Source organism: Phyllopteryx taeniolatus, chromosome 2 (assembly GCF_024500385.1).
Source record: "Phyllopteryx taeniolatus isolate TA_2022b chromosome 2, UOR_Ptae_1.2, whole genome shotgun sequence".
NCBI classification, from domain to species: Eukaryota; Metazoa; Chordata; class Actinopteri; order Syngnathiformes; family Syngnathidae; genus Phyllopteryx; species Phyllopteryx taeniolatus.
Window position 1 is genome coordinate 16,359,639 of NC_084503.1, and position 15,582 is coordinate 16,375,220.

The 15,582-nt window shown below is 41.5% G+C and overlaps 1 protein-coding gene and 1 long non-coding RNA gene across 8 annotated transcripts in view; one reads left to right on the forward strand and one right to left on the reverse strand.

Moving 5' to 3' along the window:
• LOC133472273 (protein diaphanous homolog 3-like) overlaps positions 1–15,582 on the forward strand; it is a 247,402-nt gene that overhangs the window by 140,330 nt on the left and 91,490 nt on the right. For all 7 annotated transcript variants that reach the window (XM_061762856.1, XM_061762881.1, XM_061762891.1 and 4 more), the window contains one exon: positions 6,200–6,335. In XM_061762856.1, coding sequence (XP_061618840.1) covers positions 6,200–6,335 — 136 coding nt within the window. The remainder of the gene's footprint in view (positions 1–6,199; positions 6,336–15,582) is intronic.
• LOC133472300 (uncharacterized) lies at positions 6,844–10,889 on the reverse strand. Its single transcript, XR_009786670.1, has 2 exons — positions 10,228–10,889; positions 6,844–8,910 (listed from the first exon to the last, which is right to left on the reverse strand). It is a non-coding gene; the product is annotated as an uncharacterized LOC133472300 (long non-coding RNA).

Genomic DNA, 15,582 nt, shown 5'->3' on the forward strand with positions numbered 1-15,582 from the left:
TCTGCCTTGGCTGCGCCTAGAAATTTTGTCCATAAAAGTTATGAACAGAATTGGTGACAAAGGGCAGCCTTGGCGGAGTCCAACCCTCACTGGAAATGAGTCTGACTGACTGCCGGCAATGCGTACCAAAGTCTGACACCGGTCGTACAGGGACTGCGTACCTGGTGGACCGTGTACCTGGTGGACCGCATACCTGGTGGTGAGTTGGCTCCGATGGTGGAGGAAGATGCCGGTCCGACGTGGCAGGCCCAAACGTATTGTGAGGGTCTGCTGGGAAAGTCTGGCAGAAGTCTGGGACTCGTCACCGTCCTTGATGAGGCCGATGACAGTGGTGTCATCTGCAAACTTCAGGAGTTTGACAGTCGGGTTCGCTGAGGTGCAGTCGTTCGTGTAGAGAGAGAAGAGCAGCTGAGAGAGGACACAACCTTGGGGTGCCCCAGTGCTGATTCTGCGTGTGGATGAGGTGGCCTCCCCCAGCCTGACCTGCTGTGTCCTGCCCGTCAGAAATCTGTAAATCCACTGGCAGATGGCAGGTGAGATGCTGAGCTGGAGAAGCTTGGATGAAAGGAGTTCAGAGATGATGGTGTTGAATGCTGAGCTGAAGTCCATGAACAGGATCCTCGCATAGGTCCCTGCACTGTCGAGGTGTTCGAGGATGAAGTGCAGTCCCATGTTGACTGCATCATCCGCAGACCTGTTCGCTTGGTAGCCAAACTGCAGGGGGTCCAGCAGGGGACCTATGACACTCTTGAGGTGGTCCAGCACGAGACGTTCAAAGGACTTCATAACCACAGATGTCAAAGCGACAGGCCTGTAGTCATTCAGACCCGAGATTGCAGGTTTCTTGGGGACTGGAATGATGGTGGAGCGTTTGAAACAGGATGGAACTTCGCACAGTTCCAGAGATCTACTGAAGATCTGAGTGATGACTGGAGCGAGCTGGTCCGCACAGACTTTGAGGCAGGATGGGGACACATGGTCCGGGCCTGCCGCTTTGTTCATCTTTTGTTGTTTGAAGATGCGTCTCACATCCTGTTCATGGATGGTTAACGCAGAAGTCAGAGGTGTGATTGTGGTCGGGGGTGCGGCCGTGTGGGTGTGGGGTGTGAAACTGTCCTTTTCAAATCTGCAGTAGAAGGTATTCAAGTCGTTGGCTAGTGTGCTATTGTTCTCATCTTGGGGGGATCGTCGCTTGTAATTAGTCAGCGATTGGAATGCATGCCAGACTGATTTAGAGTCGTTTGCGCTAAACTGTTTTTCCAACTTTGCTGTATAGTTCCTCTTTGCAATGTTAATTTCTTTCGTTAGCTGGTTTCTAGCTCGATTATACAGGGCCCCTTCCCCGCTCTGATATGCATCCTCCTTAGCTTGTCGAAGCTGCTTAAGTTTAGCAGTGAACCACGGCTTGTTGTTGTTGAATGTGCGGAATGATTTTGTTGGTACACACACATCTTCACAGAAACTGATATAGGATGTAACAGTGTCCGTATATTCATCCAGGCTGCCAGCTGAATTTTCAAAGACACTCCAGTCTGTGCAGTCTAAACAGCTTTGAAGTTCCATCTTGGCTTCATTGGTCCACTTTTTCACTGTTTTCACTGTAGGCTTCGCGCATTTACGTTCTTGCCTGTACGTCGCTATTAAGTGAATTAAGCAGTGATCAGACGAGCCCAGGGCTGCACGAGGTATAGCACGGTATGCGTTTTTTACCGTAGTGTAGCAGTGGTCTAAAGTATTATTTTCCCAGGTAGGACAGTCGATGTGCTGCTTGTATTTAGGGAGCTCGTGGTTGAGTTTAGCTTTGTTAAAGTCCCCGAGAATAATGAGGGGTGAGTCCGGGTGTTTTTTTTCAATTTCGTTGACTTGTTCGGCGAGCGTTAGCAATGCGGTTTTCGTGTTAGCTTGAGGCGGAATGTAGACTCCAGCCAGTATGAATGATGCGAACTCACGTGGCGAGTAGAATGGTTTACAGTTCAAAAACAGCGACTCCAAATGCGGGCTGCAGTGTGTGCTGAGCTCCGTGACGTCCGTACACCATTTTTCGTTTATAGAGGCATATCCCGCCGCCCTTTGTTTTCCCCGATGATTCCATGTCGCGGTCCGCTCGATGAATGTGGAAGCCGGAAGCATGACGGCACTATCGGGTACAGCGTCGCAAAGCCAGGTCTCCGTGAAGCACATGGCCGCGGAACGTCCGAAGTCTTTACTGGTCTTTAACAGAAGATGAAGCTCGTCCATTTTGTTGGGTAGCGAGCGTACATTCGCGAGGTGGATCGACGGGAACGCCAATCTGTGTCCTCTCTTGCGGAGTTTCACCTGAATGCCGCCACACTTCCCTCTTTGGCGCCGCTTCCGTCTCCATGCGCCGAAAACCGTGGACGCCGCTCCGGTGAGTAACTCGGGGAAAAAACTGAGCGGATTTGCGAAAAGTCCGGAGTAGCCTCCTTGATGGTTAGCAGGTCTCCCCCTTGTGTAAGTGAGTCGTGTAAGGTCTCCAAAGACCTCCTCAATTCCACTGACATGCCTTCCCATGGGGAAGAGTCTGGGGTATCTGAGGCGGGCTCTCCTATCTCTGGGGTTGAGGTCACTGAGGTGGTTAAAAAGCTCCTCGGTGGCAAGGCCCCGGGAGTGGATGAGATTCGCCCGGAGTTCCTCAAGGCTCTGAATGTTGTAGGGCTGGCCTGGTTGACACGCCTCTGCAACATCGCGTGGACATCGGGGACAGTGCCTCTGGATTGGCAGACTGGGGTAGTGGTCCCCCTTTTTAAGAAGGGGGACCGGAGGGTGTGTTCCAACTAGAGGGGGGATCACACTCCTCAGCCTCCCTGGTAAGGTCTATTCAGGGATGCTGGAGAGGATTGTCCGTCGGGAAGTTAAATCTCAGATTCAGGAGGAGCAGTGTGGTTTTCGTCCTGGCCGTGGAAAAACTGACTCACAGACTACAATTGAAGGAAGGCCTGTTAAAAGATGGCAAATATGGACAAGTTATTTGGAAAAGCTATAAGGGCACTGTTATATTCTATGGATACACCTTTTTGTTTTATGAAAGCAATTGTTGGAAATACCTCTCTTTATTAATGCAATCTCCTCCAAGCTCCAATCTTTATTATTTTACTTTTTCTTTGTAATGTGTTTAGTTGTTGAATTCTCACGTAGAAAATGTTTTCACATTAAAAGTAAAAAAAAAAAAATAATTTTTGCCATATTAAAAACCATATTGTTTTTGTGAGCTTTTGATAACGCTGCTTTTACTGTGCATGTAAACAATTAGTAATGAAAATGTTGAATGAACATAGAACAAATGCTTAAATTCCACATTTCCCATTGTTTATGTATGTAAATGCATACTGTATTTTACATTTGTACTGTATTTACAATGCTGTCCTTGGGCTAATTTCTGATGCCTTAGACTTCAATATCATATCATTGGTATTCTTTTCTGTATGGTCCTATTAAACATACCAGTAAATAAGAAGTGAAAAAGCAAAGTATTGTCAGGACTTTGAATAAATGGTTAGGACTCCCAAGGTAATCATTTATTCCATTTTAAGAGGCCAAAGGCGTAAGCAGCTAACACCTTTAGCAATTTGTTGAAAAGGTGTCTTCCCGCCATCATCCTGCTGGAAGCCAAGGCTAGGTCAACAAATGTCGGCACGCAGTAAATCTCAGCACAGTAACCTCTTGGTCAAATATGTGTCAGCATTTACCCTGCTGTGCCAAGGTCCATGCTAATAGGTACGTGCCGTTTCAAGACCAAGGCGTGCAATGAACTGAACCTTGAATTGCAACTATATTCTGAAAATGTGTCCCTGTTTGTGTGTGGAGAAAAATAAGCAGCTTTGCCTCAACAACAACAACAAAAAAACAGCAAAATGACAAGTGCGTACAAAGGCATACACAAACCAGTACACACACATGCAGCATGCTCAGTCACCCGTAGGAAGGAGACCCAGGGCGAGGCCGCACATCTGACAGGAATCCAATTGAGCATGTCTAATGGTAGACGTCCATGAGAAGAGGCGGGGGAAAACAGACCTGGAGTGATGGAGATCTGAGGGCAATAGCCTCTCTGTCTCTCGCCCTCTTCCTCATCACTCTATTAGAATGTTGTATGTAGAATATGGTAAGGCCCCTAACATTTTTTGTAATGATAGAATAATGATCACGTAGTTTCTTATGTTACAGTATAATACATTTTTTTGCCTTTGTTTTTCCTTCAGAGCCAAAATACGAATTAAGATTAACTTTGTACTGAAGTTTGTTCCACGCTAGTTTTTTTTGGGTGATTATTCATTTGTTGTACGTTATTGCTACTTAGATTTTATTTTAGAGACAGCGTGGTCTTTGTATACTGATTGTCGTCTAATTAGATTTTGTTTGAGCAAAGGGGTTCTGAAGTATTGCTCTTCAGCTGCTCCTCTCCTGCTGCAATCTCTTTGTGAAGTGTGAGCCACTCTTAAACAGTACCACTTGTTGTATTGACCCATTATCGACTAAACATTGCTTTCCCTTTGCTATTAGCAGCAGCAAATGGTCAATCCCCCCCCACTGTGAATCTGCATAGCAATATTGATGAGACCATCTGCTCTGCAGATGCCATGTACTATTATGATTCTTTCATCGGTTTTTACAGTATTTTAATACATCTGTCATTGCTTTGCAGGATGGCAGGGAATTTTGTCTAACCTGTTATAAATGATTAAGAATCCATGTATACGCTGTTTTAAATCTGTGATTTAACCATTAAAGGGTTGTTTCACAAGTGAACACATCTTTACTTGGTTGATGTCATGCCATAATATTTGTTACTGTTCTTTTACTTAGTTTGCCTTTCCCTTTTGTGTTTAAAATATATTTTCCATGAATAGGTTTTTTTGTTAATATCACCCCATGTGTTCTTAGCCTCTCCTTATAGGATATTAGATCAGTGTTTCCAACTGCTTCCAAGTAAGGAAAGTAGCTATTTGGTGTCCTAGAATTTGCTAGATGATGCCATCAACCAGTTTGCACAGGACTACATTTGCATAATGTTTGGACCTACAAATGAACAAAGGCTATTATTTATTTTTGCTTGATGAGAAGCAACTACATTTAACCCTGCAAATACCCATGTGGCTACATGATTTGGAATTTGAACAACATTTTAGGGACATTAAGCAAAGGAACACTACACATTTACACACGAAAGTAACATTGTTAAAAAAATTATCTCCAATTAACAGTCACATTTGACCCTGCTCATTTGTGTTTGAGGTTTTTATATCTTAATTTTAGAATTGGTTTACTCATTTTTACACCTGTATAACAGTTTATTAATTTAATAATGCTCATAAAAATTGTAAGCCGATTTTTACGTACTTCGTGCTTTATTTCAAGTGGCTTGTTTTTGCCCATTTTATTTTCAACTCAAGCTAGCAAATAGTTTGCAAAAAACCTGTGTAACTTAAGAGGCTGTGAGGTACTCACTAAGTGCGGGATAGTACAGTTAACCCACAGTACAGAATTTTGGGCCACAGTTCGTGATAGTTTTGGTGCTTATTTTGTGCATAAAGAGTAACCTTTTTTCTCTCTCAAATATTTCCTTTATTTTGCTTGTCATCAAAAACAGCATTTTGTAGTGTACTGAATGATATAATTTCCGATAATTTTTTTATTGTTGTTTAAACAACTATTTCAAATGGTAAACTGCCTCTTATTCCTTGACTGTTTGTGTACACGACTATACAGTATTATAAAATACTGTCAGACAAATTAAAACATTGAAGAAAAAAAACATGGTCAATTGGTTCAGACTGTCCCCTATCATTCACACATACAGTATTTATATATTTTCTTAAGAACAACAACTGAACCACACGTAAGGACTATTCCAGTCAGTGAGGCAACAAAAAAAAACAACAACAGTAATGACTGTTGAGTGCACACTCTCACTGCTTATATGAACGCTTAACCTTTCACATAATAACTACAAAATCCATGGAATGGACCAGTTAAATGGGAATGGAGTAGGACAAAAATCATGACAAGCTCAAAGTTGAGGCTTAGGTGTGGTATTTGGAGAGTAAAAAACAAAAATGAACTCAAGCAACTCAACCCATATCAACTCACACCCACCACTAGAATCCATCCGCTGCCATCTGAGTACTGCACCAAATTTCTAATCACACTGTATTTAGATGTTTTGTTTCTTATTTTACAGCAAGCACTCAAAGACAACATGAAGCGTAAGGAGTCTGAGGAGAAACAAAGGAGAGCACAGGCAGCAAAGGAAAAGGCTGAGCGTGAAAAGCAGGAGAGACAGCAGAAGAGGAGCCGGTTGCTTGAACTTAATGCAGGTAGACACCATTCAATCTTTTCCTGTCAACTCTTGCATGCTGTTGTTGTTCGCTTTACATGCCTATATGCTAAATCAATCTAGGATTGAATTATATCTATTTTTTGTCACTCGGGGTGCTTTGACATAAGTACCCTTGATTGAATTTTATTTGAAAACTCTAGCTCATTTCCCCTCTTTTGTGGGGTTATGGTGGACATGTGAAGTAAACACAATTAAACAGTAAACAAACTCCAGTGTGGTCTAAATCAAATCGAAACATGTTCACATGTGCTGTCAAAAGCCTTTGACCTTGCCCTGCTACAGCCTGTAATGAGACCATTCATTATTAGCCTAAACAGCTCTGTGTCCAGCTCCTCTTTGTAGTGTTGTAATATTCGAGACCAGTCTTGGTCTTGTTAAGGACGTAATATTATGTCAATGTTCAATAGATTATGGAACCTTCAATCGTCCTTACGTGTTCGTTTTCTTTGTCCAAAGAGAGAGGAAAAAACAAGACACCAACGTGCTGAGTCTCAGGGTGCATTCAATCAATTGCCCACCAGAGTGGAGGTTCAGTGAATGACACACCTTGTTTATTTGAGCTAAGTCCTTTTATACACGTCAGAAGGTTTCGTTATGACTGTTCAGCAGAAGGTTTTGATATATGTTTAGCAGAAGGTACCTCTGGCCTTGGGTGTTATCAGAAAAGGGGAGTCACCCTAAAACCATCATTCTTCAGTAATCTACCTTGGGTGCTATAAAGAAAAAAAAGGGAGTCATCCTAAGATGTGGGCACCCCTCTCTCTGGCCTTGGATGTTTTGGAAATGGAACTTAATTGTGAAAGAAAAGAACATAGCTTCATTAGTACAAATAGAATAATCCAACAATTCCCCTGTTTACATAGTGGAACTATGTAACATACCCTAAGCAGTGCTACTCTATGTGGAAGGCTATAAGAGGATATATAAACTACTTAGTCATGAGCTAAGCATTCTTCATAAGGCAGTACTACTCTTGAGACAGGCCAAAAACCTCCCCATATAGTGATTTGAGGAGGGAAAAAGACAAGTCCCGTAACATGCTAAGAGAATAGACACTGTATATTCTTAATCAATAATTCATCCATCTGGACACGACGTCGTCTTGTGTGAGCAGAACTTAAGGAGTAGGAGCTCCTTCGGAGGTCATCAACATCTGTGATTCCGGCTGGTTCATATTCTTTTCCACCACTCCCGTGACCATAAGGTGTTTCCATTTTCCAAACCACACCGTAGCCCAATCTTCCAGGCGGTTGGAAACGCCTGTTGAATCTGCCATTTCAGCAGCCAAAGTTTGTAACCCATGGTAGGGCTCTCGTTACTTTTCCATCCGGGGCTGTGTTGTTGGGAATAAAAGTACAACATTGTGGACCAAACATTGCACAAACACCATTCTTTTCGGCAAGGATCATGTCAAAGCCCATGCGGTTTTGAATTGCCATTAGGGAAGTGGGGGCCAATTGTTCAGCTAAGCCTTCAATGGCATCACTGGTTAAGTTTACTGCTCTTTGCAAATGGTAATACACAAAGTTGATCCTATCCACATTCTTGTTTGGAGTTACTGGGAAAAATGCAGAGATGATGGGCATATTTTCAAATCCTGCTGCAATTTGATCAATCAGTTTGTATTCATTTGGAACTCCCTCTGGGCACTCCAATGCCATCTATGTATGTGGTTCTGTCCTCTGACCAATTATCGCTGATTGATCTCTTTGACCTCACAATAGTTTCTGTTTTTGGTCTCGTTATTTGATCCTTGGCGAAAATTACAGTGGTTGACGCCACATAGGAAATCATTATACATGGCCCTTTCCATTTGTCAGGTAATACAGCTCTTACTACATTAATTTCACACATATATGCCAAATCACCTAAAGACCTTTTGCTCAATATCGTAATATTTCCCCATGTAGTGATATCTATTATATTATGACAAAATGGAAATACCCCCACATACTTAGTTTTGTTCTGGTTAATTCTGTCATTTAAACAAGTGTAATTTCCTTCTGCATAATGGGCCATGAGTGGTACTGTACTTTTAGGTAATTTTGGCCACATATTCTCATACTTCGCGCATCGAGAGCTAACGTTATGGTTTATTTTGTATATTTCAATCATGCAATTTAGTGAATCAATATCCATAATTGGTCGTGCGGCTGCACACATTATACAATCCCCAAAATTGCCAAGTCAGGCCGTTTCTTGTAAGTAGGCTATCCACAGGTTTTGTTGTGTGTATCCTGTGGCTAAAGCTAAAATGTTTACCCTTTCTCCTACGCTACGAATTGTTGGTCTACTAAATTCCCCCTTTTTGCCGAATACAACTTGAGGCAAAAAAAATGCAACACTAATGAAACAATCAAAGTGGTTTGGCAACACGACATTGTGACCTGAGGAACCAGGTAGTCCCTTTTCCTTCAAGTTGGTAGGCGTGTGAAGTCCTCGCAGTCACGGTGAACGGTCCCGTCCACCTCGGTTCAGACCACTTCTTCTTTATCACTCGAGGCCAAACAGATGCAGGTGGTTTATCGCCGTCCGATTGGATGCCTGTAAAGCTGGACAGAACACCTCTTAATTGATCAAAGTAAGACAGTCGCGACAAGAAAGAAAGTGACTCAAAAGATGAGCCAGAACCTGGACCAGGAAAAGAAAAAGAAAAACTATGGTATATTTTGAAAGGGCTGAGTTTGTGTGTACTATTTACAGATGCTCTGATGGACATGAGCACAATTGGGAGAGCTCTCAACCATGACATATTTGACTGTGCACAGCATTTAGCCAATTTTTGTTTTAAAGTTGCATTCATACGTTCAACGACTCCTTTCGTTCACTACTAGTTCAATTTCAACCCATCCAGCCACTAGTTCCCCATTGTTTTTCCTATAACAACAACCATCCGTAAACAACTTTCTCCCTCCCTTCAACGGTTCTGACAATAAATCTAAACGACATGCTTTGTCTTTTCTAGCCTTCTCCTCACACCAATGCATTCCTTCAGTTACACCATCGGCCATGTTAGTATTGACAGGTGTAAACTGAATATGCAGTTGTTGTAACAATGATAATATTTTCATTTTTCGCTTGTTTAAAAGGTAAATAGTCGTGAGTTGATGAAAGCGGCTATGGAGTGTGTGGTGTGTAGCAGAGCGGCTGCATAAGCACCACATGTGCGCATTTTTCTATAAGAGCCGCAGCTGCTGCATACCTCTCGCAGTCAGATGCACGTGCTACTATTGGTTCTAACAAAACACTCGTGTGTAGTAGTACCTTTCTTTCACCCCGTACTAGTTGGTACAATACTGCAGCGTCAGTATACGTTTTGTTAGAGATGTCCAAATGAAACGGTAGTTTATAATTAGGAAGTACCAAAGTAATGTCTTGACTTAATTCTTGTTTAATTTGTGTCCAATTGAGTTTAGCCGGCAGATTTCTTAATCCTTCCTGTTTAAGTGCCAATGAAATGTGAGGTGCAGAAAATGGCATTTTGAACCAAAGCAATAAATCCGATGTCAGGTCAACCACTGCCGCAACACCCTCTCCTCCCACCACTATTGTATCAGTTGGTAAAATACCATGAGTGTCTGATAGTCATCATATAAATATGGGGAGAATTCGTAGAAAAGTGAATGTCTCAGTGACAGATATTTCAAGTGTGAGAAAGGAAGCTTCTACCACAAGTGGCGCCTTTCTCCTGGGGGTTTCCCCACACTTAATACATCTTTTTAATTCACTTCGGAATTCTCCTAACAGTTCTTTCGGCGTGTACTAAAAATGCCTGAAAGAATTTTCTACACGTAAATAACACTGTATTTGTCTTGTCCTGCAAGACCTTCCCTGGTCTCTAACCAGAGGGATCCTTCACTTCTATTTACCTTTTAATACTGGTAAATCTTCCCTGACCGTCGTCAGAGGGTAACCTTCCCCAGTCGTCACTGGAGGATAACCTTCTCCAATCTGTCGTGATTGGAGGCTAACCTTCCACAACCTTTGTTGTAGGATTTCTCTATCTCTCGAGTCACACAAAACTTATGATTTAGAAAAAATTACTTGTCTCGGACTCACAAATAATTTGGTAACTGTCAATGTGCAGAATTTAGTTAAAAAGGTCTCTGCTTACCTTAGTTTGTGAGCGCTCTGTTTGTGAGTCCAGGCCAAGTAGTTGATGACCAAAATTAACCTCTCCTATCAGACAAATCACGACGCAGGGTCACCATCTGTTAAGGACGTAATATAATGTCAATGTTCAATAGATTATGGAACCTTCAATCGTCCTTGCGTGTTCGTTTTCTTTGTCCAAAGAGAGAGGAAAAAACAAGACACCAACGTGCTGAGTCTCAGGGTGCATTCAATCAACTGCCCACCAGAGTGGAGGTTCAGTGAATGACACACCTTGTTTATTTGAGCTAACTCCTTTTATAGACGTCAGAAGGTTTCGTTATGACTGTTCAGCAGAAGGTTTTGATATATGTTTAGCAGAAGGTACCTCTGGCCTTGGGTGTTATCAGAAAAGGGGAGTCACCCTAAAACCATCATTCTTCAGTATAAGAGCCGCAGCTGCTGCATACCTCTCGCAGTCAGATGCACGTGCTACTATTGGTTCTAAGAAAACACTCGTGTGTAGTTGGTACAATACTGCAGCGGCAGTATAAGTTTTGTTAGAGATTTCCAAATGAAACGGTAGTTTATAGTTAGGAAGTACCAGTAAGTTCTTCAGTAATTTACCTTAGGTGCCATAAAGAAAAAAAAGGGAGTCATCCTAAGATGTGGGCACCCCTCTCTCTGGCCTTGGATGTTTTGGAAATGGAACTTAATTGTTAAAGAAAGGAACATAGCTTCATGAGTACAAATAGAAGAATCCAACAGTCTTGAGACCACATTTTGAAGGTATTGTCTCGGACTCGACTCCCAAGAGTCTTGGTCTCGTCTCTTTCTCAGACTGGCCGGACTCTGGATTTTCCATCGGGAACAAGTCTCCAGTGATATGTTGGTTGTGCACAAAACGGCTCTTAATGAGTCTTTGAATTAAATGACTGGCACAATTTCCCCTTTTCTCCCCCGCACTGTGGAGTGGACAGTGACGCCACAAGCAACACTGCAGGTGCACAGTGCATGCATGTGATTGGTCATTGCGCTGGGTAGAGGAGGGGTGGCAGTTACACACAACGCGCACATGAAGAGTTCAGAGGAGGGAGGGAAATAAGAGAATTAAGAGTACTAGGATAGACTCACAAACGTATGTAAGGAATACTCTCGTTAAGAAAATTTGTGAGAGCAGAAAAAGAAGCAAAGTATGGATATATTTCAATTTCATTGACAATTCAAAGGCAGAGTGTAGAGAGTGTGCAAGAAAAATATCTCCTCTGGCTCCACAAATAACCTACACAGGCATATGAAGACTGTCCACTCATCAGTGCAATGTCACAAAAAAAGACAGGCAATTGAACCTTAAATTAATGAAGGTGCCAGTGTTTCTGCTGGAGCTGTTGCTGGAGACTGCAATAAATGTATGTAAATAAATAAAAACCACACAATGCATGTTCTTTTTACATTAGTAATTCATTTAGTGCATGATATTTATTCCACATTCTAATGCCAATGTTCAATAAGAATTAAATGTTATTGCGCTTAAAAGGGATGTACTTGAATCATTTTGCTCTAATATCATATCAGCAGCATAAAAAACAACAACGATAATATAGTTTTTGTTTTTATGATAGTTTTTTGGAAAATATCCCCAAAAAATTGTTTTAGGCCTAGGTGAGAATGGTATGGAATTAGCTGCGGATGATAAGATGAAAAGAACGACTGATAACTTATTTGAGAATAATGTGACGTTAATGCCCAGTAAGAAAGTCCTAACCAACGCTCTGACACAAACCACTTTAAGCACCAACACTGCAGTAATTTACCCATCTTGTGGAATTGTGCTTCAAATAAAGAAATGTACAGTATGTTGACCAGATTGTTAATTACCGTGATCATCTATCATTCAATATTGCCGAAAAAGACAGGCAGCTATATATATATATATATATTATTATTTTTTTTTTCTGTCTTTTAAAGAGTTAACCTGTAAAACTGTGGTGTTGAATGCAATGTGGTAAAAAAATTGGGTGCACCCCAGTTTTGTGCTTGTGTACCCAAGAAAAAAAGTTCACCGTATTAGTGCAACCAGTGAAAAAAAATAGTCTCGAGCCCTGGCTTATTCTATGAAGGGTAACGGGTGAGTCTGTGGTGACTGCAAGAGGCAGGGTACACACTGGTTGCACATAGACAACGATTCAGTCACATTCACACCTATAAGGCAATTTAGAGTCTTTGATTAACCTGAAATGCATGTTTTCGTAATGTCGGAGGAAGCTGGAGAAATCCCACAGAAGCAGAGGAGAGAACATGCAAAGATCAAACAGAGAGGATGATTTAGTTCACAACCACGTGGCATGTAAATAGATTTCACCAGAGGTGTCAAATGTACGGCATGGTGGCCAGAACAGGCCCATCAGGGAATCCAATCCGGCCCGTGGGGATAGAGAACACATTCACTGATTTATTTTATTTTTTTAAATGGATTAATTTTTTTCTTCAATGAAAGGAACAGTTGTAACTTGTTGCTAATTTTGTCCACTGGAAGACGCACTGATGACCCCTTACCAAAGTCGTACAAAGTCTGGTCACTCTGAACTCACTGCATTGCTCTGTCATTAGTTAGACTGGCATCACATGGTTTACGGCCACCGTGTTGATACCAGCCTCTCCATTTCCTCCCATAGGCGTGCGGTTAACTGGGGCTTTGTCCAGTTTTTGCCATTTTGCAAGTGGATCTTTGTCCAAATGGGTTGTTGTGTGGCTGTAGGCTCTTTCACTCATCCCGAACGTTGCATACAGATGCACTCTTTCCAAAGAAACCCAGAAAGACTATATAGTCATTTAGAAATGAAAATAAAGTGACTTTTCTTTTTAAATGTGAGGCTAATTAATTATTTATGGTAAGTAGTAACTAGTTGCTGTCAAATATTGCTCACATTCAATTGTTTTAGATTGTTTTAGCGTTATGCCTGGATCAGACTACAAGACAAATTTGGTCTTTCACGATTGCACTGTGTCAGACTACTGCCATCAAGTCTTGCCGTATTAGGGCAGACGGTGGCAATACTGCTCGACATGTATTCCGATACCACCGCATCCTGTCTTTTACGATCACTGGACTTTATCTTGTCAAATCAAACACTTTTGGAGAGGTGGAACCAGAAAACGTCTCACCGGTCAACGCGACCGGATACACTTGTTACCATGGCGATGACAACAAAAATGCACCGCGCCAATTCAGTGTGTGTGTGGGGACAAAATGGTCGTCGTCACTGGCACTTGGGAGAGGATGTTCATTTAAGGATTGCTTGAGGTATGTTCACGTACTTTTAATACGATACGGCTCATGAGCAGGCAACAAAATGTTATAGCCTAGCAAGCTAGTGCTAGCACTAACGGTTGTATTTAAACATGCCAGCATTCTGTCGAATCGTGCTCTAAAGCTTCGGTAAACATTGGTTTGTACGCATGAATAAATGTTTACAACCGTGCAAGTATGTTGACAATGGCAAGCACGGGAGGCGATGCGCCGGTCACAATACGCGATCCTATTGGTCGACGTCAAGGTGCGCTGTCGAAGAGTTGTTGTTGATATGTCACTCTATATAGCCAACACGGAAGTAAATGCAGTATTATTTATTAATGCCTAGATCGGACTACAGGATTTTAGCCCCCGATATCGGCCTTGATTAGCTATCGCAGATTTTTTTTATATCTATCATATTCAGCTGACACGCCCGCAGCATTCCGGAGCGAGAGAATAGATTGATTTTGAAGCCTTACTTTATCAACTTGATTGTTTTTTAAGGCAGGGTTGTTAACACTTCTCTGTTTTGTGTCACATTTATGACATACTTATTTTCACTTTTAACACCTGCATACATGTACTGTAAATACAGTATTTGCTGCCTTATGTGTACGTCTGATAGCACAGCATTTTAAAAAAAAATATATATAATTCACTGAGCAAACAAGGATAATATGCTTAAGCTGGTGTAGCGTATCCTGCTTGTGAAAATAATTAGTTGTCAGCACCGTTTTTTTCTGTATTTTGTGGTTTGCTGTTTTATTTGCTCATTGCAATATAGTTTAGCATGCATTAAAATCCAGTTCAAAAAACAAGGTGTCAGAAATGTTGCAGGAACTTTGAAGTCTGGCGACTGGACAATTTCGAACTAGCCTATTAAAATTTCATTGCACATTTATGTACAGGATATGTATACATAATATTCGTAAACTTAATACTTAAAAATGTCCATTACCGTGCCCTTCAGTGGTAATTAAACTAGAAATTTAGAACTTCCCGTCGTTCTTTGGTTTGCCTTTCCTTCCCCCTTTGGAGTATTACTGATGCCAAGAACTTGTTCAACAACGCAGCCTCCAGACCTATTTTCAATGCCAAAACAGAGACTGGCAGAAAACATCAGTCCCAGCCCCATTCTATCATCTACATGTATAGCTACAGTAACATTTGCCAACTGTTGTAGCTTGCCTGCAGACAGAGTGCACGGTATAAAACCACAACTACGGTTTGTGCCAAAGTACTATCAGATGTTTGGCTAAATATAATATCAAAGCTTCCCATTCCCTGACTGTTGTTGGGTGGCAAAGTTTAACCCAGATTCACAAAGTTTTATAGGGTTTAGTAATACAGCACAAGGTAATTGTTACATGTCGTTCTAGTGGATAGGACTATGTCATGTCTCTCATTCCAGTCTTGTGTACAGTAAAAAACTGTCATCTGAAAATGCAAGAAGCATGGTTAAAGTAAAACATGCAATTCCTCAATGAGCATGTGATGATGGGGTGAAGCTCTGTATCGTCTCTTGTCTCTGATTTCGGGCTAATGTTATTGACGACCACAGTGTCCCTAATTATGATGCACATCAGTATTAAAAAAAAAAAAAAAAGATAAAGCATGTGAATCCTGGAAAACCTTCACTTTAAAATGTGGTTCTGCATTATATGGAGATATTTTTTGTTTTTTTTTAACAAAAACATCTTTCCTAATCAAGTTAAATGTTAACATAGGATTCACAATTTGATATCACCTCAACAATTCTCTCATATATTGTAATTGTAATTCCATGGATCCATGGGTACATAGTTTCTACCTGTATCTAATTTGCGGGTCAAGAATT